Raw genomic sequence first — 27,616 nt, 5'->3', positions numbered from 1 at the left:
ACTGATTCACAATTTAACATAAGAATTCTATACTTGTTATCAAAAGCAACCCTACCAATAACAGTAAATGAATTGGAGCATTTATATATTGAGACCTTCCGTCTAGATTTTTCACCACTTGCCCACTGTAATATGACCGAAAAGGCAATATTTATCTCTACCGTTCCAACGGTCATTGTCCTCTCCCGTCTAGATAAGAATTTATTTTTGGGCAATGTTAATACTTTCCTAGTTAAGACAAAGAATTAATAATTGTTTCATATATATAATCATTTAGATATACTTTTCTTCTTATACCTTTTTCTACCTTTTTTATACATAATAATTAAATGTTAATTTTTCAGCGGCAAGTATCAGCCTTGTAATTGTATGTACAATTGCTAGAGCCCTTTGAGCGACGTTTTTAGTCGTAAAAAGTCAGCATTTTGCTGATGTGTGAACCTTCACAGGTGGTAAAGTCGATACTCTCCACTAATACAATAATTGTCAATTTATTTAATCCCTATATGAATTAGCCAATATTACTCAACCCCGGCACACGCCGACATAAATATTATTTAATAAATTTATAATGTGAAAAAGAATTCGAAACCATGGTGTGCTACAGCTTCATTAAGGGGGTGTGCTGACGCGAGAAGTGGAATGGGTCAAGAGCAATGACATAACTTTTGACGGACAACCTTGACAATAGGGGATCGTATTGCGCTGCCCGCGACGATCCATTGGCACACGAATGTATGAAGGGGAGGGAATATGACCAAAACACAGCCCGATCGTAATGCGATCAAGCGACAGCTAAGCTTGTTGGGCAGTGTGGACTGATGACTGACGAACTTTATGACTAATATTATTTTTCCAGGCACTTTTAATATTTACTCTCATTATGTTGGAGAGGAGAGAGGCTTACCAAGATCCCACGACCCGAATACGACGTAGCTTATGCCGGCAAATGGTACCTGAATATCGGACGCTTCTCCCTCGGCCCAAGTCCTTGTCAGGACTCGGGCACTAATATGCCCACGTAACAAAGTTTGTAAATTTCAAGCTTGGTATCGCCGATCAGCTTTACGATTCAGCCTTCAAAAACGATTTCTGGCCGAACTCAGTTAAGGTCAAAAGATTTATTCATAGAGAACGGGCCATTGTGGTAGGGAATGGAATCATATCAAATTTGCCGGAGCCTGGACAAACTTCAGCATCAAGTCATCCATCAATAAACCCCTAGTGTTCGATACTTTTGTGGGACATCTTCTGCAAGGCGTTTTCGCAACAACATCGGCAGCTGCTTGCCTTTCTCACTGCGCTCTCATCATCTTCTGTCTCTCTCCTAACGCACCATCAACAACACTCAGAGCTTTTGTTGTCCACTTTGTGCGACATTCGCCGTCCGCCTGGCTCTAATATCGGCGCGCTCCTCGGAGTTGTGCTCTCATCATCTTGCGCCTCTCTCCCGTTGCACCATGAAGAACACCTGCTGGAGCTTTTGTTGTCCGCTTTGCGCGACATTCGCCGTCCGCCTGGGTCTAATATCGGCGCGCTCCACGTTGTTACGCTCTCATCATCTTGCGCCTTTCTCCCGTTGCACCATCAACAACATCATCCGGAGCTTTTGTTGTCCGCTTTGCGCGACATTTGCCGTCCGCCTGGCCCTAATATTGGCGCGCTCCTCGGAGTTGCGCTTTCATCATCTTCCGTCTCTCTCCCGAAGTTCCTAGAACATCGGCTGGATTCTTACTCTTCATCGCCTAATATATATGCGCTCTCCCTCTCTACCTTTTTGACGTTCGACTTTCTACAACAACTTTTCTCGACACATTTGGCTGGATGGCGAGCCTCTCAGAGTGCTCTCTCTGAAGGTGCTCTCTGGAGATGCTCTCGCCATCAACAACAATAATGGACTGCGGCAGATGTAGTACATTCTCGCTCGTTATTACCAGGAGTGGTTTCACCTGCGGGCAGTTATATTTTGAATGCTAATATTGACGCCCACCTAATATTTGGAGCGACGATCACCAGCCTATTCGTATCCGTACTACTACTTTACTGAAGGTGTTTACTAATAATTTTAGTATTATTCGGGCCATGATGCTGCAACAATACAAATTTCAATATTTATTTTCAAAATGTCTGTGGTATGCGAACGAAAGCTTAATCCATTTTCCAGGCAACGTCTCATGGTGATCACGACGTCATCATTTTTGTTGAAACCTGGCTCAACATGGATTCCTTTGAAAAAATATAAAAATTTCAGAAATAACTTCCATAAGCGCTACATAGAAAGCGGTGATGCTGCTGACTTTGGTCGTTACAAGCAACATAGTTTGAGTTCCTTAATAAATTCTTATACATCCAATATATTGCTAATATATACCGTAAATTAATTACCAATCCTAAAGCATTCTGGCACTTTGTCAATTCTAAATGAACAACCTCTTACTTTCCTTCCCATATGTCATTTAAAAGTCTTTCAGCTTCCTCGGATATTTGGGTCGCTAATCTATTTGCTAAGTACTTTGCATCTAACTTTCAACCGAGCGCACTGTGGAATGACGATGATTCACTCAGTGCCATTGCCACGATGCTAAATATTGGGTGCTTAGATGTCACTGATTCTGACTGCTATATGGCGCCTGAGAGTTTTAAGGATTCAGGAAAATTAGACTGCGATGGCCTTTCTCCATTTATTTTGAAAAACTATATAGGTGTTCTTTGTGAGCCCCTTAAAATCATCTTTAACAAGTCTCTTTCCAAAGGCATACGCTATGTATGGGTTTGTTAAACATAATTCCACGCAATTTAAAGATCCGTACACTAAACTAAGCCTTTTTTCTTCATTCATTAGGTCCAGATTGGAATATGCCTCGTTTGTCTGGAGTCCCACTAGTACTACACACATCAATCGTATTGAGCGTGTTCAAAAAAATGCCTACCTTTTGCCCTTCTTTCTTTAAACTTTAATGACCCGGTCTCCTCTTACTCAGGGAAATGTCGTCTTGTGCACCATTCTTCCCTACAAGATCGTAGAACAACTAGCGCACTAGTTTTTATTTGTTACCTGCTGTCCTCCAAAATAGACTGCCCTGCATTGCTGAGCAGCATAAGCTTTTCCGTGCCTGGTAGGTCTATAAAGTCATTTGAACCTTTTTTTATTCACAGAGCCTATACAGTTTTTAATGAGCCTGTGTGTAGAGCATTATTCTTCTAGAACAAACTTCCATCTCACATGCCACTGGACCCATGCTCCCCCAGGTAATTAATAAAGAAAACCCTTTACAATTACCTTCCGTCCCTTAGTATTTAGTTTAGTAATAGTCAAGTAGCAGTTAAGGTACCAACTGTTGGCGAAATAAATAAAACTTTGAAATATACTTTTCATTGTGGACAGTGTAAAGCACATTTTGGAAAATAAAAAGAGTGGTGACGTAACCTGGATGGAGAAAGTAGGTGTCTGGAAACGTTTTGCTGAGAAATTTGCTGCCCAATCTGGAATAGAACGGACGTGAAAAAATTTGAGGGACAAATATGACCATCTAAAAAAGAGAACCCGAAGTGAATTTGCTGCCGAGAAACTTGAAAGACACCGCACTGGTGGAGGAGTCGCACCCTCCACTTCCGTTTCCGCAATCTCCGAAAGGATAGGCAGCAGTATCCAAACTTCCGCCACTGGGTTGAAAAATATACTTGCGTATAATGGATGGTTTAAATAACCTTTACAATATCTTTCTAGTCCGCAATATATATTGTTCGATCGACGATAAGGATAAAGAACCACCTAGTTTGAACGCCGCTAACAATAACTGCAGCTCATACGATACCAGTGTACTACAGGTTGTAAAACTGAAGTACATTTTGAAATACTCCTATGTGTACATATGTTGGAATATGACATTACTTCATATCGATAAGAATATCGTATAAGCAAAAGTATTCTGCTCACTACTGGTAACATTAATATAGTTTTGGTTCCGATGAGCTGGTTCAGCTCTCACTTATTCCGCATAATTTTGAAGTGACAAGACGTGATCCAAGGAACTCAAAATATATATCTAAAACTATACAAAAAGTGTATTTAACTTGGTTTGTGAGTTGGTGGGAAGTGTAGTATTGCGCCGAGCACATTATACATGCTGTGGGAGGACCACAGGACGAATACAAGAGACAACACGTGAAATCTGGATTCTGACGAAATAGTGTGTCGCTTCCAGGAAATCACACACACACATAAATAAATTGTGTGTATTCTTATAGGTTATGGGCCCAGACCACGCCATAACTGCAGCTAAGTAAAAGTATCATTTTATTATATATATTAAACAAAAAAATGGAGAAAACCAATAAACGAAATATAAGGCCATTTGATGGAGAAAAATATTCCATCTGGAAATTTCGTATAAGGGCATTGTTAAACGAAATAGATGTGTTGAAGGTTATAGACCAAGAAGAAGAAGAAGAAGAAGATTTGGTTGAATGGCAGAAAAAGGAGAAATGCGCAAAAAGCGTGATCATTAAGTACTTAAGTGACTCGTTTTTAGGTTTTGCTAAAAGTGAAGATACTGCAAAGCAGGTTTTCCAAAATTTAGATTCAATCTATGAGAGGAAGAGTTTGGCCTCACAGTTGTCTACACGCAAGCAACTCCTATCTTTAAAACTTAAGAGCGATTCTCAGTTATTAAGCCATTTTAATTTGTTTGACGAACTCATTGCCGAATTGCTAGCCTCAGGTGCTAAAGTTGAAGAAATGGACAAGGTTTCGCATTTACTACTAACACTGCCATCTTCGTATGACGGCGTTATAACGGCAATAGAAACTTTAGCAGAAAACAAATTAACCTTGGCCTTTGTAAAAAATCGTCTGTTGGATCACGAGATCAAGCTAAAAAATATTAGCAAAGATACCAGTCTAAAGGTTATGCAGGCTGTAAAAAAGGACAGTAAGCCTCAATTTTCTTATAAGAAAAGTAGCAAATTTGCAACAAATAGAATTTCAAAGCTCCAGAAAAAATGTTTTCATTGCGGCAAGAGTGGTCACATTAAAAAAGATTGCTTTGCTCTAAAAAGGGAAAAGGAAAAACATGGAAATGGCAAACAGGCGCAGATGACATCTACACAAAGCCAAGGAAATCATAATGGGATCGCATTTATGATGAGACGCGCAAATAGCGTTCTTATTGGATTCTGGCGCATCAGACCATTTGGCCAACAATGAGAGTTTGTTTACAACTATCACTGAACTAGATGAACCTATTAAAATTTCTGTTGCCAAGAACGATGTATTCATTTATGCAGTTAAGAAAGGAACAGTGAAGCTGTACACAGATTCAAATGAGAAAATTGAGCTTAAAGATGTCTTATACTGTCCTGATATCCCTGAGAACTTGATCTCAGTTAAAAAAATGCAGGAGGCAGGCCTTACCATTGTATTTCACCCAGTAGGTGTAACTGTTAGAAAAGGTAAAATAATTGTACGAATGGAAGTATATTTGGAAATGTTCCATTGGTTAATTTCTTTTCTAATAAACTAGCTTGTATTGCAAATGCAGCTAAAAATAATAAATATAGTTTGTGGCATGAGAGGCTAGGTCATTTGAGTAAGGGAAAGTTTTTAGAAATTAAAACCAAAAATATGTTTGACGATACAGATTTGCTGAATAACATAAAACCAGAAAATGAATTATGTGAAGCTTGTGTCAAGGGAAAGCAGGCGAGATTAAGTTTTAATAAATTTAAAAATAAGGACCACATAAATCGACCATTATTTGTGGTACATTCTGATGTGTGTGGTCCAATAACCCCATCTACTGTTGATCATAAGAATTATTATGTAGTTTTTGTTGATGAGTATACGCATTATTGTGTAACTTACCTGTCGAGTTATAAGTCAGAAGTTTTTAGTGTATTTCAAGACTATGTAGCTAAAACGCATGCTTTGTTTAATTTAAATATAGTTAACCTTTATATTGATAATGGAAGGGAGTATTTATCGAATGAAATGAAAGAGTTCTGTGTTGAAAAAGGCATTAGTTACCACTTGACGGTTCCACATACTCCACAACAAAATGGTGTATCCGAAAGGATGATTAGATCTATAACGGAAAAAGCTCGAGCTTTAGTTATAGGGGGCAAGATTCAGAAAACTTTCTGGGGTGAAGCAGTGCTAACAGCCACCTACCTTATTAATAGAAGCCCAACTAGTGCATTACATGAATGCAGAAAGACTCCTTTTGAAATGTGGCACAGCAAAAAGCCGTGCCTGAAGTACTTAAGAGTTTTTGGTTCGACAGTATATGTTCTCAATAAAACGAGAAAAAGAAAATTTGATGACAAATCATGGAAAGGTATACTTGTCGGGTATAAACCAAATGGATATAAAGTATGGGATGTGGAGAATAACAAATTTGTTATTGCAAGAGATGTAGTGTTTGATGAATCAAGCAGGATAATGTCTAGAGCTGTGGATGTTGATAACAACATGGATTTTCCCATTCTTGAAGAAAATATTGAACCTGCTTTTCAAGACTCTGGTCTTATTGAGGGTGAAACGGTTCAGAAAAACACTGATATGGTAGTATCAGATGTGCAGCCTAGTGAAATTGAAAATGAAGTGGAGAATGAAGTGGAAAATGCCGATCCAGAGATATCTGGTGTTTTATCTGAAGGTGAACCAAGTGTCTCTAATACTCAAATTCGAAAAAGCAATAGACTAAAAGAAAAGCCCAAATTGTCATATAGAGATATGATTAAAATTTGTGTTATGAATGCGCAAACTTAAACAGGTAGTGCTCCAATATCTTTTGATGAAATTAATAATAGGAGTGATAAAGAACAGTGGAGAGCAGCTATTGAAGATGAGCTTAATTCTCGTGAAATTAACAAAACATGGTCACTGGTAGAAAGACCTGAAAACAAAAACATAGTCGATTGTAAATGGATATTTACAATAAAACAGAACGAGTTTGGTAGACCAGTAAAATATAAAGCCAGACTTGTAGCACGAGGATTTACACAGGAATATTTAATCGATTACGACGAAACATTGCCCCTGTGGCTAGAATTGCAAGTTTCAGACTTATAATGTCTTTTTCAAACCAGTATAGCCTTAAAGTACATCATATGGATGTAAAAACTGCTTTTTTAAATGGAGATTTAAAAGAGGAAATATACATGAGAGTTCCTCAAGGACTGTCTTGTAATAGCAGCATGTTTGTAAATTGAATAAAGCAATTTATGGTCTTAAGCAGGCGGCTAGATGTTGGTTTAAAGTGTTTGAAAAGGCTTTAAAAGATATTGGTTTTAAAAATTCACCTGTAGATAGATGTATATATATTTTGGATAAAGGGACTATTTTAAAAAATATATATGTTTTGTTATACGTAGATGACTTGGTTATTTGTACAGAAAACATTTTAACAATGAATAAATTTAAGTCATATTTAATGAGCAAGTTTCAAATGACAGATTTAATGGAAATTAAGTATTTTATTGGTATTAAAATACACACAAAAGAAAGTAAAGTGGAATTAGACCAATCAGCTTATATTAAAAATATTTTATTAAAATTTAAAATGGAGCAATGTAATTCTGTAATTTTACCACTTCCAAGTAAACTGAACTTTGATTTATTAGACTCTGATGAAAGAGACGATTCTCCTTGTCAAAGTTTGATTGGATGCCATATGTATGTAATGCTATGTACAAGGCCAGATCTCAGTATATCTGTAAATCTTTTGAGTCGGTATAGTCAGAAAAATAATAAAGAGCTTTGGCTATGCTTAAAAAGGGTATTAAGATATCTGAAAGGTACTATTGATTTTAAGCTAACATTCACTAAAACTGAGAAGAATGACGACTTCTTTGTTGGATATGTAGATTCAGATTGGGGTGGAAGTCAATTGGATAGGAGAAGTACAACAGGATATCTTTTCAAGATGTTTAAAACAAACCTGATTTGTTGGAGTACTAGAAAACAGAATTCAGTGGCAGCATCATCAACCGAAGCCGAATATATGGCATTGTTTGAGGCTGTAAGGGAAGCCCTATGGTTAAAAACTTTACTAGAAAGTTTGAACATAAATCTAAAGCAACCTATTACAATTTTTGAAGATAATCAGGGCTGTATTAGTATCGCCAACAACCCCTCTTGCCACAAACGTTCAAAACATATAGACATCAAATATCAATTTTCACGTGAACAAGATGAAAATAAACTAATAAAACTTGAGTATATTTCTACAGATCATCAACTGGCGGATATATTAACAAAACCACTCCCAGCTCCACGCTTCGCACAACTAAGACAGCGTCTTGGCTTAACCGATTGATGGATGCCTACGACAATTTTTTTATATACTTACATAAAAGTTGAAGACATAATTTAATTTATCATTTAAAAGAATAATTTTTTGAAACTATGTTATTGAATTTAAAATCTGTTATATTTTCTAGTTATTAAGTTTGGAAACAGAAGATATTCCTAATTACTTTATAATTTTCAAATTTATAAGACTACTTCCTGAAATTGCCTTTAATTGTTTTGTATGTTAATTTTGCATCACATCATTTTGTCATTTTGAATAATCATTTTTCTTTGTATTAATTTGAAGATTGACCTAATTCGGTTTTGCTGGGTTTCCCCAATTCAAGCAACAAATGTTGGCTCAATGTGCACTCCCAGAAATATCTTGTCTTGCCAATTCAAATTTCAAATTTTTTATTAAACTTTAAATTTATAAATCATGAGCATCAGACTTTTGAGGAGGTGTGTTGGAATATGACATTACTTCATATCGATAAGAATATCGTATAAGCAAAAGTATTCTGCTCACTACTGGAAGACTAATATCGTTTTGGTTCCGATGAGCTGGTTCAGCTCTCACTTATTCCGCATAATTTTGAAGTGACAAGACGTGATCCAAGGAACTCAAAATATATATCTAAAACTATACATAAAGTGTATTTAACTTGGTTTGTGAGTTGGTGGGAAGTGTAGTATTGCGCCGAGCACATTATACATGCTGTGGGAGGACCACAGGACGAATACAAGAGACAACACGTGAAATCTGGATTCTGACGAAATAGTGTGACGCTTCCAGGAAATCACACGCACACATAAATAAATTGTGTGTATTCTTATAACATACTTTAATAATTTTAGGAAGATCCCGTGCTACTAGAGGATATGCCGCGTAAGGAAGTGGGGTTTCAAGGATAGAATCAAACAAAGAATAAGAAGTCGCAGGAACTGTGTGACTCTCGAAAGAGAGGAGCAGAAGAAGACAGTTTTGCTTAAGCTTCAGCAAGATTACTATAGGGCTGAAAACGAGCGACCTGCAGAGAAACACTCCAGTGTGTAAAAAGTGGAAAAGCAACTGGCTGACCTCCGAAACTTAAAATTAAAAATCGATCTGCTTGAAATGGAGACAGAACAGACAAAAGCCAGGAAGATATTCAAGTTTGGTGATTAATATTTTTTCTTTATATTTTACTAATGCTGATACTTAGTGATACTGAAATCCGAAAAGGCTGAATTCATATTCTGAAATAAGTTATAATCATCATTATTGATAATAAAACAAAAATTAAATCATATCGTCACATCGTTCCTGTTTTCCTGTTCCGTTTCATCAATATTGGGAGTTTCTTCTTGGCTTATATCTTCCTCATCAGATATGGGACTATTTTCCAAAATGGCAATATTGTGCAAAAATACGCATGCGACTACTACTGCCATTGCCGTGTTTAAAGAAATTCGCATGCCCGTAGATAAAACTGGAAACCGTCTTTTCAAAACCCCAATGCTGCGTTATATTGTATTCCAAGTTCGTAATTGTAACTCATTGTATAGTCTCTCAGCTTTAGTTCTAGGATTTAGAAATGGAGTCATCATATACTTAATCTCTAAATAGAATGGTTTTTAAATTCGCCGTTGTCGAGACGATATTTAAGGCGACTGTTGTTAAAAATGGTGCTGTCGTGTGAAGATCCAGGCCACCTGGCCACCAAATTTGTTAGCAGAAGCTTGGCGTTGCATATAACCCGAACACTCAATGAAAAGTATCCTTTTCTGTTTCGAAACAATTCTCCGTTGTCTCCACCCGGGGACTGCAGACGGACATGCGTGCAATCTATGGCACCAAGAACGTTGGGAAACTTTGCTGTTTTAAGAGTCCATCGTTGTGTCTTCGGCTCATCAATTCTATATATGTATAAATTCCTGGCCCAGGATCGCAATCGCTCCTAATACTTCTATGGCCGCTAGGGATCCAGAGGGAACGCTGACACCACAGAAGTCTCCTGCCGTAATTAGGAAGCTGCCGCTTGCATAGAATTGTAGAGCCAACAAGAATTTAATAGTTAATATTTGGCTAATTTTACATGATTTAAGGATATAACCGGTTAGTATTAGTGAATATTACGCTATTTACTTTCGCTAATACTTTTTTTGCATGTAGCTTTATTCCATCGGAATCGTTGTATAAAGTTATCCTCGTCCAAGTCAGCAAAAAAATCCATTGAGCAAAACTCTATTTTTATTCATTATGGCTTAAATTTTCAGAAAAACGTAAAAACTGCTGCGCTATTTTGTCTCCCTCTTTGTTGGTTTTGTGAAATCAGCTGTCACTATATCGAGACAAAAAATATTTAACAGGGAGTCTGAGTCCCTGTCAAAGTTAGCTCTCACATTGAGGCCCGAGAAAGCCAAAATCTCTTAGTAGAGACTTTTTTGTTCGAGAAATGTTAGCCGGCACTCGAGAAACAGGCCCTTACTAGCTGGTTTTAATGTTCGAAGGTATAAAATTGTGGGCAATTAGTAGAGTGCTTTCGTAAAATCAGACATTTTAAATACGATTTCAAACTATTTTGGTACTGTACAAAGCTTTTAAATGTCTTTAAGTTGATCATCTCTGGCAGTGATTTCTTCAAATAGGCTTCGAAGTTTATTTCTATCATATTTATTTATTTATATAAAGCTAACTTACAGTGTAAAACTATGAGCTAACTCAAAATTAGAGCGCTAGCAACAAATGCTTTCGGCTCGTATGGGTTTTACTATATCGACAAAGTTTTCTTAAATGGTATGGGATAAATAAATTTTACGAAGGAAGGAAAGGATTTTGTTAATGTTGGAAGGGTTTTTAATGGTGCTAATGGGGTTTTCCGAGTTAAACGTATCTCTTCTGTGTTAGGATAGTGAGGACCAGCTTATTGTTTTGTGGCTAAGGTCTATTGAGGGATCTATGTAGTGAGCAGTTGTAAGTTTTGTGTGTCCCAACCGGAGTCGGAGCATGAGTATTTGAGTTTTTCTAGTTTGGTTTGGAGATATGTGACATATGGTTTGCGGGGAAGATTGAAGTACTTGTTTGTACCAACTAGAAACTCTGTTGTGCATGACAGTTTGTTTGGATTTGATGTGGTTTTTTAGGAAGTGTGAGATGTCGTTGGCATTGTGGTTTGGGGTGTAGGTGAGCGGAAATTGGTGTGCTGTTTTATCAGAGCAGATAGCCTGGAGCATTTAGTGCAATTTTAACGGCTTCATGGATGGCTATTAGCTTACTGGAGGGAACGGATGAATAGTGGGGGAGGAGTCCTGCTTTGATCGGATAGGTTTCGTTGGTTACGCTTTAACTAATTACGAGGGCAGTCCAATAAGTACTTAGCCTCACCGCCCGATGGCGTCACTATCGCAAGAGAAATTTACTATCGTGTAGTACATTCTCGTTGACGGCTACTGTCGAATTTTCAGCCGAATCGTACTCGTAGTTTTGTTTTGACTGCGTGTGGAATCGGACGTGTCCGCGGATTTTAGAAAAATGGAAAAAGAGCAATATCGGTCTGTGATTCAATTCTTGTTTTTGGAAGGGAAATCGCGCAGCGAAATCAAAGAGCGCTTGGATGCTGCGTACGGTGACCCTTCTCCTTCGATGACGACCGTCAAAAATTGGTTTGACGACTTTCAACGTGGTCGAACGTCTGTTTTTGATGAGCCACGCCCAGGAGCTCCGAAAACGGCTACCACGGAGGATAACGTGACAAAAATCCACGATCTCGTATTGGCAGACCGCCGATTGAAGATACGCGAGATAGCTGAAACAGTAGGCATGTCAAAAGACCGCGTGGGTCATATCCTGCATGCAATTTTGGGCATGAGAAAGCTCACTCCGGACAACAAACGAAACCGTGAGACCACTTCATAACAGTGTTTGACGCTGTTTAAGCGCAATCCGAAGGAGTTTCTGCGTCGTTTCGTGACCAAGGAACAGTCGAAACAGTGGACTTCACCCGGACTTCAACCTGCTTCGAAGAAGGCGACGACTGTCCCATCCGCCGGAAAGGTGATGGCCACCGTTTTTTGGGATTCACAAGGTGTGATCTACATCGACTACCTGGAGAAGGGCAAAACGGTCACAGGGCTGTACTATGCCGAATTATTGGGCCGATTCGCCGCCGAATTTCAGAAAATACGGCTCTTCCATCATGACAACGCACCGGCTCACACTTCCGCCCTCGCCAAGGCCGAATTGGGCTTCGAACTGCTACCCCATCCACCATATTCTCCAGATTTGGCCTCGTGTGACTTCTGTTTGTTTCCAAACTTGAAAAAGTCACTCGATAGACAGAAACTTGCGTCGAATGAGGAGGTCGTCGCCGCCACAGAGGCTCATTTTGCAGACCTTGAGAAACCCTATTTTTCAGACGGGTTAAAGAAGTTGGACCATCGCTGGGTCAAGTGTATCGGGATAAAAGGAGATTATGTTGAGAAATAAATCGCCACTTTTTCAAAATTTTCGTTTTTCTTTTTGAGGCTTAGTACTTATTGGACCACCCTCGTATACCGTTGGCCTTAGAGCCGTAAAGAAAATTGTGAGAGGGGCGGGTGTTGATTTAGGATTCGAAAAGTTGTTTATAGGTTGTAGGAGATTTGCTTGCTTACAATGTATATCTAATTATCCTGCCTCTATGGGTTTTATTAACGATAAAGTTGGGAAACAATTTGTTATTCTATGTATAATAGAAACACTTGGCCTTTGTTTCGACTTTATTATCATTGGGCTTAAAATATTAACCGCGGAGCAGAAGTCAAGCTTGGAGATGAGTATGGATTTAATAACTTGGATAAGGCAGGATGTTTTGGTGTTGTATTTAGGGGAGGAAAGGTTTTTTATAATGTTTATGGGATTTCAGAGTTTAGTGTTTAATTTATTTATGTGTGCGGACCAGTTATATCTATTATTTAGAGTAAGACCTAGGATATTTGTGTTGTTGGGTTCTGGGATGTTTACGGAGCCGGTACGGATTTTGGATTTGCAATTGTGCTTGCGACAGATTTGTAGGCTTGGAAATTTTTGACTGATAAGGAGGCACCTGAGTAGGAACAAGAGGGAAGTGAGATCAACTGTAGGGTTTTTATGTCATTTGTGCTGGATGATTAGGTGATAATCGTCGGCGTAAGAAGTGAATATGGTTTGCTTCGGGCGGGCGATAAGAAAAAGACAAAAAGAATTACGCAAATGAGTTGGTTTTGTGGTAACAAGCCACCGCAACTTTTTGGCGATGATTTTGTCTTAGACTTTGGCAAGACATGGGTTTAGAGAAATTGGTCTTTATGATTCAGGTTCGATTTGGGGTTTTTGAGGTTTGAGGATGAGGCTGACTTTGTAGGCTTGAGGGATGTGGGAGTCTAGAATATTATTAAAGTGATTGAGAACTTTGATTTTAAAAGAGGGGGTGCGTTTTGGCATGCGGTCCATGCCAGGGGTGGATTCTTTTAGGGAGTTCAGGACGGATAGAAATTCAACTAAGGATATGTCTTTTCCTATTTGATTGGCTGATTGACAAGGATGGTAATTTATATAAGTATTTGTGAGAACTTTGTTTATCCTAAATCAATCGGAGAAGTTGATATCATCAGCTTTTTTTAACCATAGGTCGCCAAAGGTGTTAGCTATTTCAGATGGGCATGTAGGTGTGGTTTGTTTAGGGGGTTGTGTATAGAATGGATATGTTTGGTAGTGTAAGGGTCGCATAAAATATTTTGCACCTGCACCTTTTAAAAAAGTAAATTTTGTTATCCAGTGTTATTCTATTAGTTTTACTTTCCGCTTCACTAATAACGCTTACTTTTTGATTTTGATTTTCTGATTGAAAAATAAAACTTCCGAATTAAACCGATGGCTGTGAAACTGGTATACTAAGTCGACCACGATCAACACTTTTATACTAAGAAGAAGAACAAGAAGAAACAATATCCCCAAATCTAAATAAAAAAGTCAGGTTGGCTTGATCAGAGCTGCTTTCAAGGTCTTTCCAGAGAGTAATAATAATAAAACATAGGTTTCAACAAGTCTTTGATTTATTAATTTATTTATTTAATTTTACAAAAAGCTGCTTTGGTAGGGAGTAAGTCGGACGAAAGGTTTGTTATCATATCCGTAATCCATAATTTAAGTGCCAAGAAGAACATTTTAACACTTACCTGCATGACAGGCACGCAGTTAACAACCCTAACCAGTATATACAAGTTTGGGTAAACGATTTTTTTTCCTCCCATTATACCGTAATATGTCTTCCTAAATCGATTTGCTTGACCTTCACTGCAATCTATTTTCAGGTCAGCATTCATTTCATCATCCGAGTTTTCGTCGTTCGAGTCAATTTCAACAGAATTAAGGAAATCGTTCAATAAGATTTCTGAGTTTGAGGCACTCCTTGATGATGTTCTTATGTTTGCAAATGCGTGCGCACATGATCATTAAAAAGTATGAGCAAAACTTCTACCAGTTGCACAAACAAACCCACTTTAGCCAAAGAGTTAGTGGGATGGCTCGGAGGGCGCCGAGCTGAAGGCTACCGAACGGGTCACAGGTTGCGGATAGCGAGCGCCCTGGTTCTACAGGGTAGCTACGAATAAGCGTGGAAGTTGGACACGGCCCGGCTACCGCCAAGCCCCCAACACGAAGCGTAAATAAGTAGCCCCGGACAGTCAGCGGGTATATGCGCCGTATCAGTACCGACGTCGCGCTTGTGCTGCCGCCTCCGACAAATAGCTCACACACACCCCCTTCCCATACTCTTTGAACCTACCTCTTCCCTACCCACACAACTCATCTCACTGGGCTCGCGCCAGACCCGACGCTGTCGCTGTCCAGGCGAGCAGCAAATCTTACAGCGAGGTGTTAGCCATGGTGACACGAAGGGAAGACAAACAGTTGTCGTACCTGGGAAGCTGTGTATCCAAGGTACCCCGCACCATTAACGGCAACCTACAGCTCGAGGTGGCCAAAGGCAGCGCATAAGCCATGAAGGGGAGCATCGCGAGGGTGCTAGGCGACGCACTGGTCAGTGCGAGCCATGTCGGACGAGGATAAACTGCTCGTTTTGGAGATACGAGACATCGACTCCATCGCGACGGAGCAGGAAATCTGCGCTGCGATTGCGAGCCAGTATGGCATCGATGCGGAGCGCATCAGAGTCCGGAGTCTGCGCCGAGGCTACGCGGAGTCGCAGTCGACAGTGATCAGCTTGCCCTACTCCCTGGGGAAAGCCGTCCTTCATCGTGGCGAGGTGCGGATTGAATGGACCACTTGCAAGATGCTTCAAATGCTTAGAACCCGGGCATATCGCAGTTAACTGCAAGAGTCTAGTGGATAGGAGCGATTGCTGCATAAGATGTGGTGAACAAGGGCACAAGGCAGCTAAGTGCAGCAAGGAGCCTTCATGCTTCATCTGCTCTGCGGCAGGAAAGAAGGAGACCAGCCACCAGGCAGGAAGCAGATTCTGCTCAACCACAACCAGCGGGTCAGGGAGGCCTCGACCGACATGTAGTTAATCCAGCTAAACTTGAACCACTGCAGGGCCGCGCAGGACCTCCTGAAGCTGACGGTGCGCGAACTGGGTTCAGAGGTGGCGATGCTCAGTGAGCCTTACAGAGTGGAGAGCACTAACGATTGGGTCACGGATCGCACAGGCAAAGCGGCACTGTGGCTCTGCGGAGTGGGTGCACCACTCATGCGGGACATGAGGGCAGCAGAGGGGCTTGTCCGAGCGAACGTAGGCGGCACATGGATCTACAGCTGCTACCTGGCCCCCAGTCTATCACTGACGTCGCTGACGAGCTGATCAGCGACCTGAGAGGAAGGAGCAACGTGGTGATCGGAGGCGACTTTAAAGCCTGGGCCGAGGAATGGGGCTCCCTCTATACCAACCTTGAAGGTATTGCGTCGCTGGACATCGTCCTGTTGAACGAGGGCTCCCAGCACACCTTCAACAGAGCTGGGGCCGGTTCAATCATTGCCCTATCGTTCGCGAGCAGCTTCTTGTCCCGTAGCACACGCTGGAGGACAGGCGAGTGTTCACGGCCAGCGACCATGAGGCCATCCTGCTGACAGTTGGCGGTTCACCGTGCCAAAGCCAGCCGATGACCGGGCCAAGAAAAGCCTACCGCCAGGACACCTTTAGGCCACAGACCTTTGCCAGTGCACTGGAGGGATTAGCTGTATCTGAGTTGGACTCGGCAGATGAAGCAGCGAACAAATTGGCAGCCAGACTGGAGGAAGCCTGTGACCAAAGCATGCAGCAGCGTAAGGCCTGGCACCACGCGCCAGTGTACTGGTGGACCGAGGAAATCGCTAGCTTGCGCAGGACATGCCTTCGAGCCAGGAGGTTGGTCCAAAGGGCGAGAGGCACCGCAAACCTTTCTGACTGCAACTCGAGCTTTAAGAGTGCAAAGAAGGCACTCAAACTGGCGATTCAGGACAGCAAGAGGGAGAGCTACCTCAAGCTCTGCGACGAGCTGGAAAACGACCCATGGGGAAGAGCCTACAAGACGGCGGTCCTGGAAGGTATTGTCCAAGTGCTGTTTCCAGAGGGTCGCCGCCATTGCACCCCCCTATGGACGCGACAAATTGGGAGCCCGATATGTCCGGTCACGGAGACGGAACTATTATCTGTGGCAAGGAACTTGCAGAACAGGAAGGCACCTGGGCCGGATTTGGTCCCGAACAGGGCAGTGAAGACCCTGCTATCCCTCCATCCGGGCGCGGTAGCATCGCTCAGCAACACGTGCCTGCTGGAAGGGACCTTCCCCGACAGGTGGAAGCGCCATAAACTTCTGCTTCTGCCAAAGCCAGGGAAACCAGCGGGCGAAGCCTGCTGGACACTATAGCCAAGGTCTTCGAAAGGGTCCTTGCAACAAGGCTATGGAGGATGCCGGAGGTCTCTCTTCCAGCCAGTACGGTTTCCGGAAAGGAATATCGACACTGGACGCGATAGAGAGGGTCACCAACATGGCTGCTAAAGCCATCGCTGGTACCAGATGGAAGGGTGTTACGAAAAAGTATTGTCTAGTGGTCACGCTGAACATACGGAACGCGTTCAACTCAGCCGATTGGGGAAGGACACTGGAGGCACTACGGTCCTTCAACATCCCGGAGTACCTGCTGAATGTAGTGCACAGCTACCTCAGCAAAAGGGAGCTGGTCCTAGAAACCTCTGTGGGCCCCAGGACCTTGGAACACGATGTATGACGGAGTTCTGAAGCTCCCACTGCCGAGCAGCACCAACATTGTTGGCTTTGCAGATGATGTCGCGCTGGTTGTGGTGGCCAAGGAAGTTGCTGCCGTGGAGGCAGCTGCTAACTGCGCAATTCGAGCAGTGGAGGAGTGGCGGGCCTAGAGCTGGCCTCACACAAAACTGAAGCGGTGCTGACTTCAAGCAGGAAAGCAGTGGAGTCGGCGCATATTCAGATCGGAGGGATAACGATACCATCTCAGCGTGCCATAAGGTACCTGGGAGTCATGCTGGACACCCGCCTCTCCTACCGCGAACACCTAGAGTTCGTAAACAAGAAGGCAAGCGAGACCACAGGGTCGCTCTGCAGGATCCTGCTGAATACCAGGGGACCGAAGCAGGACAGACGCAGGCTCCTCGCGACTGTTGTCGCAGTTTCTGTACGCTGCTCCAGTGTGGGCTGAGGCCACTGCTGTGAGCAGCTACATGCGAGGTGTTAACTCGACGTACCCCCTGTATGCCGTCAGAATTTCGAGTGCCTTCAGGACGATCTCGGACGACGCAGCGCTTGTCATCGCGGGCCAAGCTCCCCTGTGTGAACTGGTGCGAGAGGCCAAGGAGAATCGCGCGGCTCTAGCAGGCGAACAGGCGGACCACAGTACCAAGACCGAGGTGAAGAGGAGGGCCAGGATGCAGAGCGTCGACAATTGGCAGGCAGCCTGGGATAACTCCAGCAAGGGTCGCTGGACGCACCAGCTCATTCCCAGCATAGAGCCATGGGTAAATAGGAAGCACGGCCAGGTAAATTTTTACCTCACGCAGGCGGTGAGTGGACACGGCTGCTTTCGAAGCTTCCTTAAGCGCTTCGGACACGACACGGAGGACGGTTGCCCAGAGTGCGGCAGTGGTGTTGTCGAGGACGCTCAGCGTGTCGTTTTTGAATGTCGCCGCTTTGGCTATGACCGCCAAATATTCATGGAGACCACCGGGGCAAGAGTTCAGCCAGAAACTTTTGTGCCCCTCATGCTGCTGAAGGAGGCGAATTGGGAAGCTACGGCAGCCTACGCAGCGAGCGTACTGCGAACGCTGCGTCGCACCGATAACGAGAGGAGAGAAGCTACAGCCTAGGTGGCTACCATTGCGCGAAGCAATACCTTGCGGTGATACCGCGCAACCACGGCCCCCTACTCCTGTTCTTGTACTTACTTTTACTTTGTATATAATTGTAGGGAATAAATGAATATAAAAAAAAATAAATAAATAAAAAAAAACCCTGGGCTGGACTAAGGTGTCAAGGGTACCGTGCCGAGAGTCAATCTGGCTGGGAGCCCGAGTTATCAAAAAAAACTCAGTCTCAAACGGTAAGCTCAGGCAAGTGGCGACCGCCTGTTCTAAGTCAGCCTTACCCGGGCACAGCGGATCTCTGCTGAGGGAATCGCCAAAGCCGGTCTCGTGGTGAGTACCAGGGCAAAGGATTTCAAGAGGATACCACCTAACCAAGCAGGACCTCTTAAACGTAAGAAAGCTTTCCGGATCCTCAAACGGCTGGCCACCAACCCGATACGTGAGGATCAAACGTAAAAATTGAATTACATAAAAATCCAAGAGGACATAGCCTGGGCAAAGGCGGACTTCGATATCGCTATGACCACCAGCAACAGCAACAAGCGAGAGAGGTCGATGGAGACAGCTTAACCTGCGAGCATGAAGGCCAGAGTAACCAACCGCGGTATATGGTCGAGATTCTTTGCTGAAGTAGTAAAGGATCGGAAGATCATTGGAGTCATCGACCAGAGCGATGAGGGCGGAAGGATCCCAAGGAACCAATGGGGTCTGGTTAGACGGGCCCTTGCGTTAGTGGCCTTGAAAGTGCTGGACGAAAACCCAAGACCGCCACCCGATTGCACAGATGCGGGGTGGTACCAGGGCAATGTTAAGTTGATCGCCTGTGAAGACGAGAGATCGGCAGCACTTTATAAGGCTGCCATTAACAAGGTCGGCGAGGTCTACTTGGGGGCCAAGTTGGCAGTTTGCGGGACCGCTGACATCCCGTCTCGACCGAGAGCGAGGGTGCGGCCGCCGTCGGAACCCTCGGAACCAGAGGCTATACTCAGCCTGCTGACCAGGTTCAACCCGAAGCTTCCAACAGACAGTTGGAAGGTGGTCAAGGTGGAGAAAACCGAGCGCGTCACCATAATTCTCTTGAACCAGGCCTGCTTCGAACCCCTCGCAGCCCAACAATACCGGGTGAACTACGGTTTCGATAAGGTGCAACTACGCATCTACGACACAGATAAGCTAGATACGAACCCCCGAGCGACGACGAATTGGAGCATGACAGAGAGCCTGAAGCAGCTGTGCACTCAGGATATAGCCCGACCAGGGCGTAATGTTCTCCAGAACATAGCGGAGGGTACCCAGCCCAACCACGGTCCTAAAGATGGTGTAGTTCCTGCAGATTAACCTGCACCATAGCAAGGCAGAATCCGCTGCCCTCCTCACCCGCCTGGCAACAGGCAACATAGACGAAGTCCTCATTCAAGAGCCATGGATTGTTGGTAATAATATCTGTGGCTTATCAACCCCCCTATACAAGCTTTTTTACACCAAGGACAAGGTTAAAACTTTAACACACATTCCACAGTTTAGCGAAGGCAACCTCACCACGGTCAGACTGAAGCTAAACGAAAACACTCATCACACCATTGCATCATTCAATCTGGCTCACGACCACGAAGGGCCTGTACCAAACACCACTACACAACAACTCATACATACACACCCATCTAAGAAACTCATCCTGGGTGGGGACGCTAACTCACACCACACACAATGGGGAAGTACAAATACAAACGAAAGGGGTGAGTAACTCTACGACTATCTCCTTCAATCAAATCTATTCATCTGCAACAAAGGTAATGACCCAACTTTCATCACTAGAAATAGGAGGGAAGTCTTAGACATTACACTAATATCTGATCCCCTACTTAACCAGCTAGAAGCGTGGAAGGTGGGCATCGAGCACTCATTCTCAGACCACCGATACATAGAATTTACAATAAGTCTAGACTGTCCTCCCGAGAACATCACCAATCTAAGATTAACCAACTGGGGATATTACAAAAATCTCCTCAACAGGAACCTACACGCTTAACCGACGCACGTACCCAACGGTCAAGAATTAGATAATCTAGTTAACACTTTTACTGATATCTGCGGTGAGGCCTTAAAAAGGGCTTGCCCAAGCAGAACAGTCAAAGCAAAGCACAAACCCCATGGTGAAACGCAACCCTGGCTAACCTTAGAAGAGAGTGTAGAACTTACTTCAATAGAGCTAAATACAACAATAAACTTCCTGGAATTTATACAATACAAAACTTAGCCTGTACAAAAAGGAAATTAGAATACCAAAACGAAGAGTTTGGGCTAATTTCTGCAGTAGCAGATATTTCCCTACCCTGGATGACAGCCATCTTCCACGGCTGTCTGCTCTAAACCAAGGTGGCTGGACGTTAAGGTAATTTGTATACCGAAACCGGCAAGCCCTCCAACACCAACCCAAAGGACTTCCTCCCGATTAGTCTCTCTTCCTTCTTGTTGAAGACCCTGGAAAGGCTAATTGACACCCATATCATGCTAACCATCGACCAAAGCCTACTCTCTAACGCACAGCACGCGTACCGTAAGGGTAGATCAACACATACCGCCCTCCACTCTCTAGTATCCAGTATAGAGAGAGGTTTCCGCAATAATGAATACTCTGGCAGCGTTTCTAGACATAGAAGGCGCCCTTAACAACGTCACCCCAACGGCGATTACTGGTGCTCTGACTGAACTGGGCATTGAGCGGCCCATAGTGGGACTCATACACACCATGTTAACCAGCAGAGTAGTGTACTCCACTATGGGATCAGCCCTCTCGACCAGGAATGTCAGCAGAGGAACCCCACAAGGGGGCGTACTCTCACCTCTTCTATGGGTTTTAGTGGTCAACAAACTGCTATCACTTCTAGAAGAGGCGGGCACTAAAGTGGTAGCCTACGCGGACGACGTGGTTATCCTGCTGCAAGGCAAATTCCCGCAAACTCTTTGCTGGAGACAGCCTTATCCACCCTCTCCAGGTGGACGGCTGTGGGAGTTAACCCAGAAAAGACCGAACTAGTTCTCTTTGCAAGGAAGTATAAAGTACCAAGAAAATAATTGCAACCTCCGGACCCTTCACAAGATCCAAGGAAGCGCAGGACTCTGCATCAGTGGGGCGCTTCGCAACACCGCCACTGAAGCACTTAACACAATTCTCGACCTCCAACCCCTGGACCTACTTGCCAAAAGCTGGGCATCTGCAACGGCGCTGAGGCTCCGCGAAGCAGCGTCATGGACAACAGTCCCTCCAGTATCCTAATAGGCCAGACATCATTACCACATAGTACAGACTACGTTCCACCCATAGTCAACTTCGAAAGAAGACACAAGATCTTCATACCCACCCGTACAGACTGGGACAACCTTCCACACCATTTCGAAAACGCCGTCAACATATACACAGACGGCCCTAAGCTTAATTCTCAAACAGGTGGGGGAGTCTTCTCTCCCGAACTAGACATAAAAGTCCTATTCCGCCTACCAGACCACTGTAGTGTTTACCAAGCGGAAGTCATGGCCCACCTGGTTACATCAGAACATCACGACATTGACATTTTCATCTTCTCGGATAGTCAAGCAGCCCTTAGGGCCCTCGACTCCTACAGAACAAACTCAAAAACAATCTCTGAATGCCGCAAATCTCTTAGCGAGATGGCCACTCATCTGAGAAACAACCTCATCTGGGTGCCTGGGTATCGCAATATTGAGGGCAACTGCATAGCAGACGAGCTAGCAAGACAAGGGACAACCGCCGACATCCTTCGCGATAAGGACACGGTGGGTATGCCCATGGCTACCCGCAAGCTCCATCTCAGGCAGAGACTGTACACACTTTCCAACAACCGTTGGAACTCAACCTCAACTTGCCACAATTCTAGACTCACATGGCCAAACTACAACTCGAAAAGAACAAAAACTCTCCTACAATGTAGCAGGGAGGACATCTCCACTCTTATAAATGCCCTCACGGGCCACTGTCTTATAGGGACTCATGCGCACAGGCTGGGACTCAGTAACCATGACTTCTGCCGCAGCTGCAAACAGATAGACGAAGAGGAGAGCATCGAACACCTCCTATGCTTCTGCCCAGCGCATAACCTAAAGCGCTTTCAAACCCTAGGTAGCTACACACATCCGAACCTTTCGGCTCTTATTTATTATTATCTTGGAGCAACAGAGGATGACGAAATTATTAACTTGGCCATCAAAACTAATATAGTTTCTGTGCTTTAAGTTAATAATTAAAGATAATAAATACTCTAACATAATCAAATAGTAATTTTTGTATTAATTAACATATGTCCGTTTATTGTTCTTTTTAGGCTGAGTGCTTCCCTTGCCTAAACGCAAGACTCCAACAAGATGCTATTGGGAGTAAACATTGCCTTAATAGACACTTTTAGCTCCAGCCTAAGTTTATAGAAATCTCCCATAAAAAGTTGCTCACTCTGAAGCTTCTTTGTAGCAGCGTAGACCGGCTCCAATATATCAACAATACTTTACAGTCCGAAGAGTCCAGATTTATAGGTATATTCTTTTTATGCTCACAAAATTGTTTAAAAAGCAAACGAGTGGCTATATTAACTTCTGGTTAGGGACACCCTTTGCGATAGTCATTAACCTATTAATATACGTGTAACAACAAAATGAGTGTACTTATTCATAAAAACATACCTATGTGGGCTCAAACACTTTGTGACAGCCAAGCCGCTTTTAAGAGGACTTTGCTGTGAACAGCTAATCGGCATAAGCAAACCATATCCTAAAGGAAGACGGGCAAATTCAGTTGCACCGACAAAAAATACAAATCAACGCAAAACTAAATACAATTTGAACGCCAGCATGTGGAATGTTTTCAGCGCCAAACGATTGTTTTATTGCTATAAGCAAATTGATCAAGGATGAATAAGGACCATTGTGGGCCAACAGTGAAGCCAACAATGAACGTTTTGGTGCAACAGGACTTGCCAAGAAGGGCATAAGCTGGAATATAATAATTTCTTAAAAAAAAAGGATAGCAATATTTATTTTCAAGATGAGTTCAGAGTAGAGCTGTAAAAGCATTGACGATAACATCGTTAATATCAATTAAATCCGGTCAACATCCGGAATATACATTTTCTGGAGTCCATGTACAAAAAATTACGACATTTTTTAGATCGCCAGGCAATACGAAGCCCATTTAAAGCGAAAGCATGATTGGGCAGCAGCAAAAATGACCGCCACGGACGTTCAGCTCATTAGTATCGTTGAAAACGGGGGCTTTCTTAACCTTATGAAATGTTTGAATCCAAAGTAAAAGTCGATATCAGATTCGGGACATTCATCTTCAGGTTGATTTTTTTTTCTGTTTAAGCCTAGTACTCAGATCGACGAAAACCGCGAGCTAACCATAGGAGTGAGCGAGAGGCGAATACGCGGCTAACGCTTTTCGTCGGGTCTGTTTTTCAGCGCGGTACTCAGATGACCTAAGGAAATACCAGAAAAATACCAGATTTCGCGAGTGAATTTTCGATGAACGCCGTTAGCCGCGGCCCAAAGAATAAGAAATTTAATCTTTGGCGGTGTTCGTGCAAAGGCGATGTGGAAACTAAAAATTAAAACTGGAAGGAAAACCCCAAAATCAAATACAGAAGGTCAGAGCAGATGAAATAGGACGCCAAATCCAAGCCTTTGCCCTTTATTGCGGGATTTCACCGACAGGAAGCAATTCCACAAAAGGGGCAAATTCGCAGAATAGTTGAAGTGATGGAGAAGATCCACTAGAGAATCCCAGTGGGAAGGAACATGCCGAGTGGGACTTTGATCTCTACATGGACATCCTGGCGGTTGCGTCCTCGCAAAGAAAGTAAGATCTGGACTCCGGACACCACCACCACCAGCTACTTGGCAGCTTAAGCGGAGCTGGAGGACCCGCTGGCTTCTATAGGGAGGAGGAAAATAGGGCGCCCGCTAAGGAACAGTTGGAGTAGCCAAAGCCAGCCACTGCCAGGATGCTGGGCGACTTCCTGCAGCATCAGCGGATCAACCCCGTTCCCCTTCCGGCTCCCACTTCGTCAAGGTCCAATATGCCTATTGAGACTCGGAGTTGGACTGCGGTGGAGCGGGAAAGATGGCGAAGCATCCGTGGGACGAGAAGGAAGCTTAAAACAACAAATTTACATAAATAAAAACATTCGTTGAACATTCCATTTATTATACCCGTTACTCGTAGAGTAAAAGGGTATACTAGATTCGTCGGAAAGTATGTAACAGGCCGAAGGAAGCGTTTCCGACCCCATAAAGTATATATATTCTTGATCAGGATCACTAGCCGAGTCGATCTATCCATGTCCGTCTGTCCGTCTGTCCGGATGAACGCTGAGATCTCGGAAACTATGGGAGCTAGGCTATTGAGATTTGGCGTGCAGATTCCTGAGCTTCCTACGCAGCGCAAGTTTGTTTCAGTAGACTGCCACGCCCACTCTAACGCCCACAAACCGCCCAAAACTGTGGCTCCTACAGTTTTGATGCTAGATAGAAAATTTTAACTGAAATGTAATGTTCTCATCAATACCTATCGATTGACCCAAAAAAAAGTTTGCCACGCCCACTTTAACGCCCACAAACCGCAAAACCCTGTGACGCCCACAATTTTCATGCTAGATAAAAAATTTTAACTGAAATGTATTGGTCTCGTCAATACCTATCGATTGATCCAAAAAAAAATTTGCCACGCCCACTCTAACGCCCATAACGCTTAAATCTGTATACCACCGGTAGGTGGCGCATTTTAATCTCGCTTTGCTGCTTGCATATCTCCATTTAGCTGATAGTCGAGGTACTCGACTATAGCGTTCTCCCTTGTTATATTTAAATTTCAAACCCAACTGCTTGACAGTAAGACCATGCTACATGCATTGCGGGTGAACTTTGCAAACTTCGGTCACACTACAAAGAATACGATTTTTCAACTAGTGAAACTCTTAGCCGATCTGAGTACTAGGCTTTAGTAACAACAGACGGATAAACATCGAAAGCGAACACAAATTATTTGACCCTAAAGCCTAGTACTCAGATCGACGAAACCCGCGAGCTAACCATAGGAGTGAGCGAGAGGCAAATACGCGGCTAACGCTTTTCGTCGGGTCCGTTTTTCAGCGCGGTACTCAGATGAGCTAAGGAAATACCAGAAAAAATACCAAATTTCGCGAGTGAATTTTCGATGAACGCCGTTAGCCGCGGCCTAAAGAAGAAGAAAATTAATCTTTGGCGGTCTTTGTGCAAAGGCGATGTGGAAACTAAAAATTAAAAATGGAAGAAAGACACCAAAATCGGTTGCAGGAGGTCAGTGCAGATGAAATAGGACGCCAAATCCAAGCTTATGCTCTTTATAGTGGGATTTCACCGACAGGAAGCAATTCCACAAAAGGAGCAAATTCCCAGAATAGTTGAAGTGCTGGAGGAGATCCACTAGAGAATCCCAGTGGGAAGGAACATGCCGAGTGGGACTTCGATCTCTACATGGACATCCTGCCGGCCGCGTCCTCGAAAAGTTAGTAGGATCTGGCCAAAAGAATTTGGTTGCGTTGTACTAATATAAGTATCTTTTTAGCAGAACCACCAGTAATACGATCTCCGACGACCTTGCTACTTGGCAGCTTAAGCGGAGCTGGAGGACCCGCTGGCTTCTATAGGGAGGAGGAATATAGGGCGCCCGCTATGGAACAGTTTGAGAAGTCATAGACAGCCACTGCCAGGATGCTGTGCGACTTCCTGCAGCATCAGCGGATCAACCCCGTTTTCCCACTTCCTCAAGGTCCAATATGCCTATTGGGACTCGGAGCTGTACTGCGGTGGAGCGGGAAAGGTGGCGAAGCATCCGTGGGACGAGAAGGAAGCTTTAAACTACTAATTTACATAAAAGAAAACATTCGTTGAACACTCCATTTACTTTTAATTAAATTTCTTTGTGTACCAGCAGACTCCTCCTTTTTAAATTTCTCCAATTGATTTGTTTTCCGTTTGGAAACAGACCCAGCTGCTTGAAAGTAAGACCATGCTACATGCATTGCAGGTGAACTTTGAAAACTTGGGTCACACTACAAAGAATAAGATTTTTCGACTAGTGAAACTCTTAGCCGATCTGAGTACTAGGCTTAACTTGTCACTTTATAATTGATTTTGCACTAAAGTCCGTTCGATTGTCCACAATGCCACTGCTGGATAAGAAAAATCACAATGCACATTGTATTGTAGCAAATTTGGAAGTAAAGAGTAGAACATTTTGCAAAAAATAATTGCCATTGTGACAGACAACGCGGCTACAATGGTAAAGGTCGGCAAAAAACGCCATTTGGGATGATTCACACATACCATTAATCTTGTAGTTAAAGATGTTCTTTCGTTTTCGTTCGCTCAGTGCAGACGAAATATAAGTGCAAAGTGATATATGCGAGTTGCTAAAAATGTTTGTCGATGTCACCCATCTAGTGTCTGGCGACAAAAAGGTAACCGTTTCCCTAATACACCAGTGGCCTGCGGATTATTTTCTGGACGAAATGTAACCAAAATACATAGTCCACATATGATTATTAATGAATGCCAATCCAAAATAAAGAGTAAAAAAAAGAGTAAAAGTGTACTGATCCTTGGATCCTCAACTCAAGGCCATGAGTGTTCTTGGGTTTATAAAGCGTTGGTCAAAAGAATTTGATGACCCTTATACAACCAAATTATTATTTACCTCCCTTGTCCGTCCTATTTTGGAATATTGTTCTTCGGTTTGGAGTCCACAATATCAAGTGCATATTGACCGTATTGAGTCGGTACAAAAAAAATTTCTTCTTTTTGCCCTTCGTAGTTTGAACTGGGATCAAAACATAAGGCTACCTTCCTATCAGAGTAGATTACTATTGCTTAATTTACCTACCCTTGCAAATCGTAGAACAATGCTTGGTACTATTTTTATGCAAAATCTTATAAGAGGTGA

At 43.1% G+C, this 27,616-nt stretch overlaps 2 protein-coding genes and 1 long non-coding RNA gene across 3 annotated transcripts; all 3 read left to right on the top strand.

The window, feature by feature from the left end:
• The first annotated feature begins 319 nt into the window (after positions 1-319).
• On the top strand, positions 320-9,591 carry LOC139354132 (uncharacterized). Its single transcript, XR_011605211.1, has 2 exons — positions 320-3,249; positions 3,386-9,591. It is a non-coding gene; the product is annotated as an uncharacterized lncRNA (long non-coding RNA).
• A 5,754-nt stretch (positions 9,592-15,345) lies between these two features.
• Positions 15,346-17,158, top strand: LOC139354414 (uncharacterized). Its single transcript, XM_070998643.1, has 5 exons — positions 15,346-15,558; positions 15,632-15,792; positions 15,849-15,987; positions 16,086-16,226; positions 16,322-17,158. The coding sequence occupies exons 1-5, from the start codon at positions 15,346-15,348 to the stop codon at positions 17,156-17,158; spliced, it is 1,491 nt and encodes a 496-aa protein (XP_070854744.1).
• Positions 17,159-17,192: 34 nt separating this feature from the next.
• LOC139354413 (uncharacterized) lies at positions 17,193-17,519 on the top strand. The gene has a single exon (XM_070998642.1). It carries the CDS (start codon positions 17,193-17,195, stop codon positions 17,517-17,519), a length of 327 nt encoding a protein of 108 aa, XP_070854743.1.
• Positions 17,520-27,616: the final 10,097 nt, after the last annotated feature.

Source organism: Drosophila suzukii (assembly GCF_043229965.1).
Source record: "Drosophila suzukii chromosome 2 unlocalized genomic scaffold, CBGP_Dsuzu_IsoJpt1.0 scf_2c, whole genome shotgun sequence".
Taxonomy (NCBI): domain Eukaryota; kingdom Metazoa; phylum Arthropoda; class Insecta; order Diptera; family Drosophilidae; genus Drosophila; species Drosophila suzukii.
The sequence above is the reverse complement of the archived record's forward strand: the minus strand, read 5'-3'. Positions and strand labels throughout refer to the sequence as shown.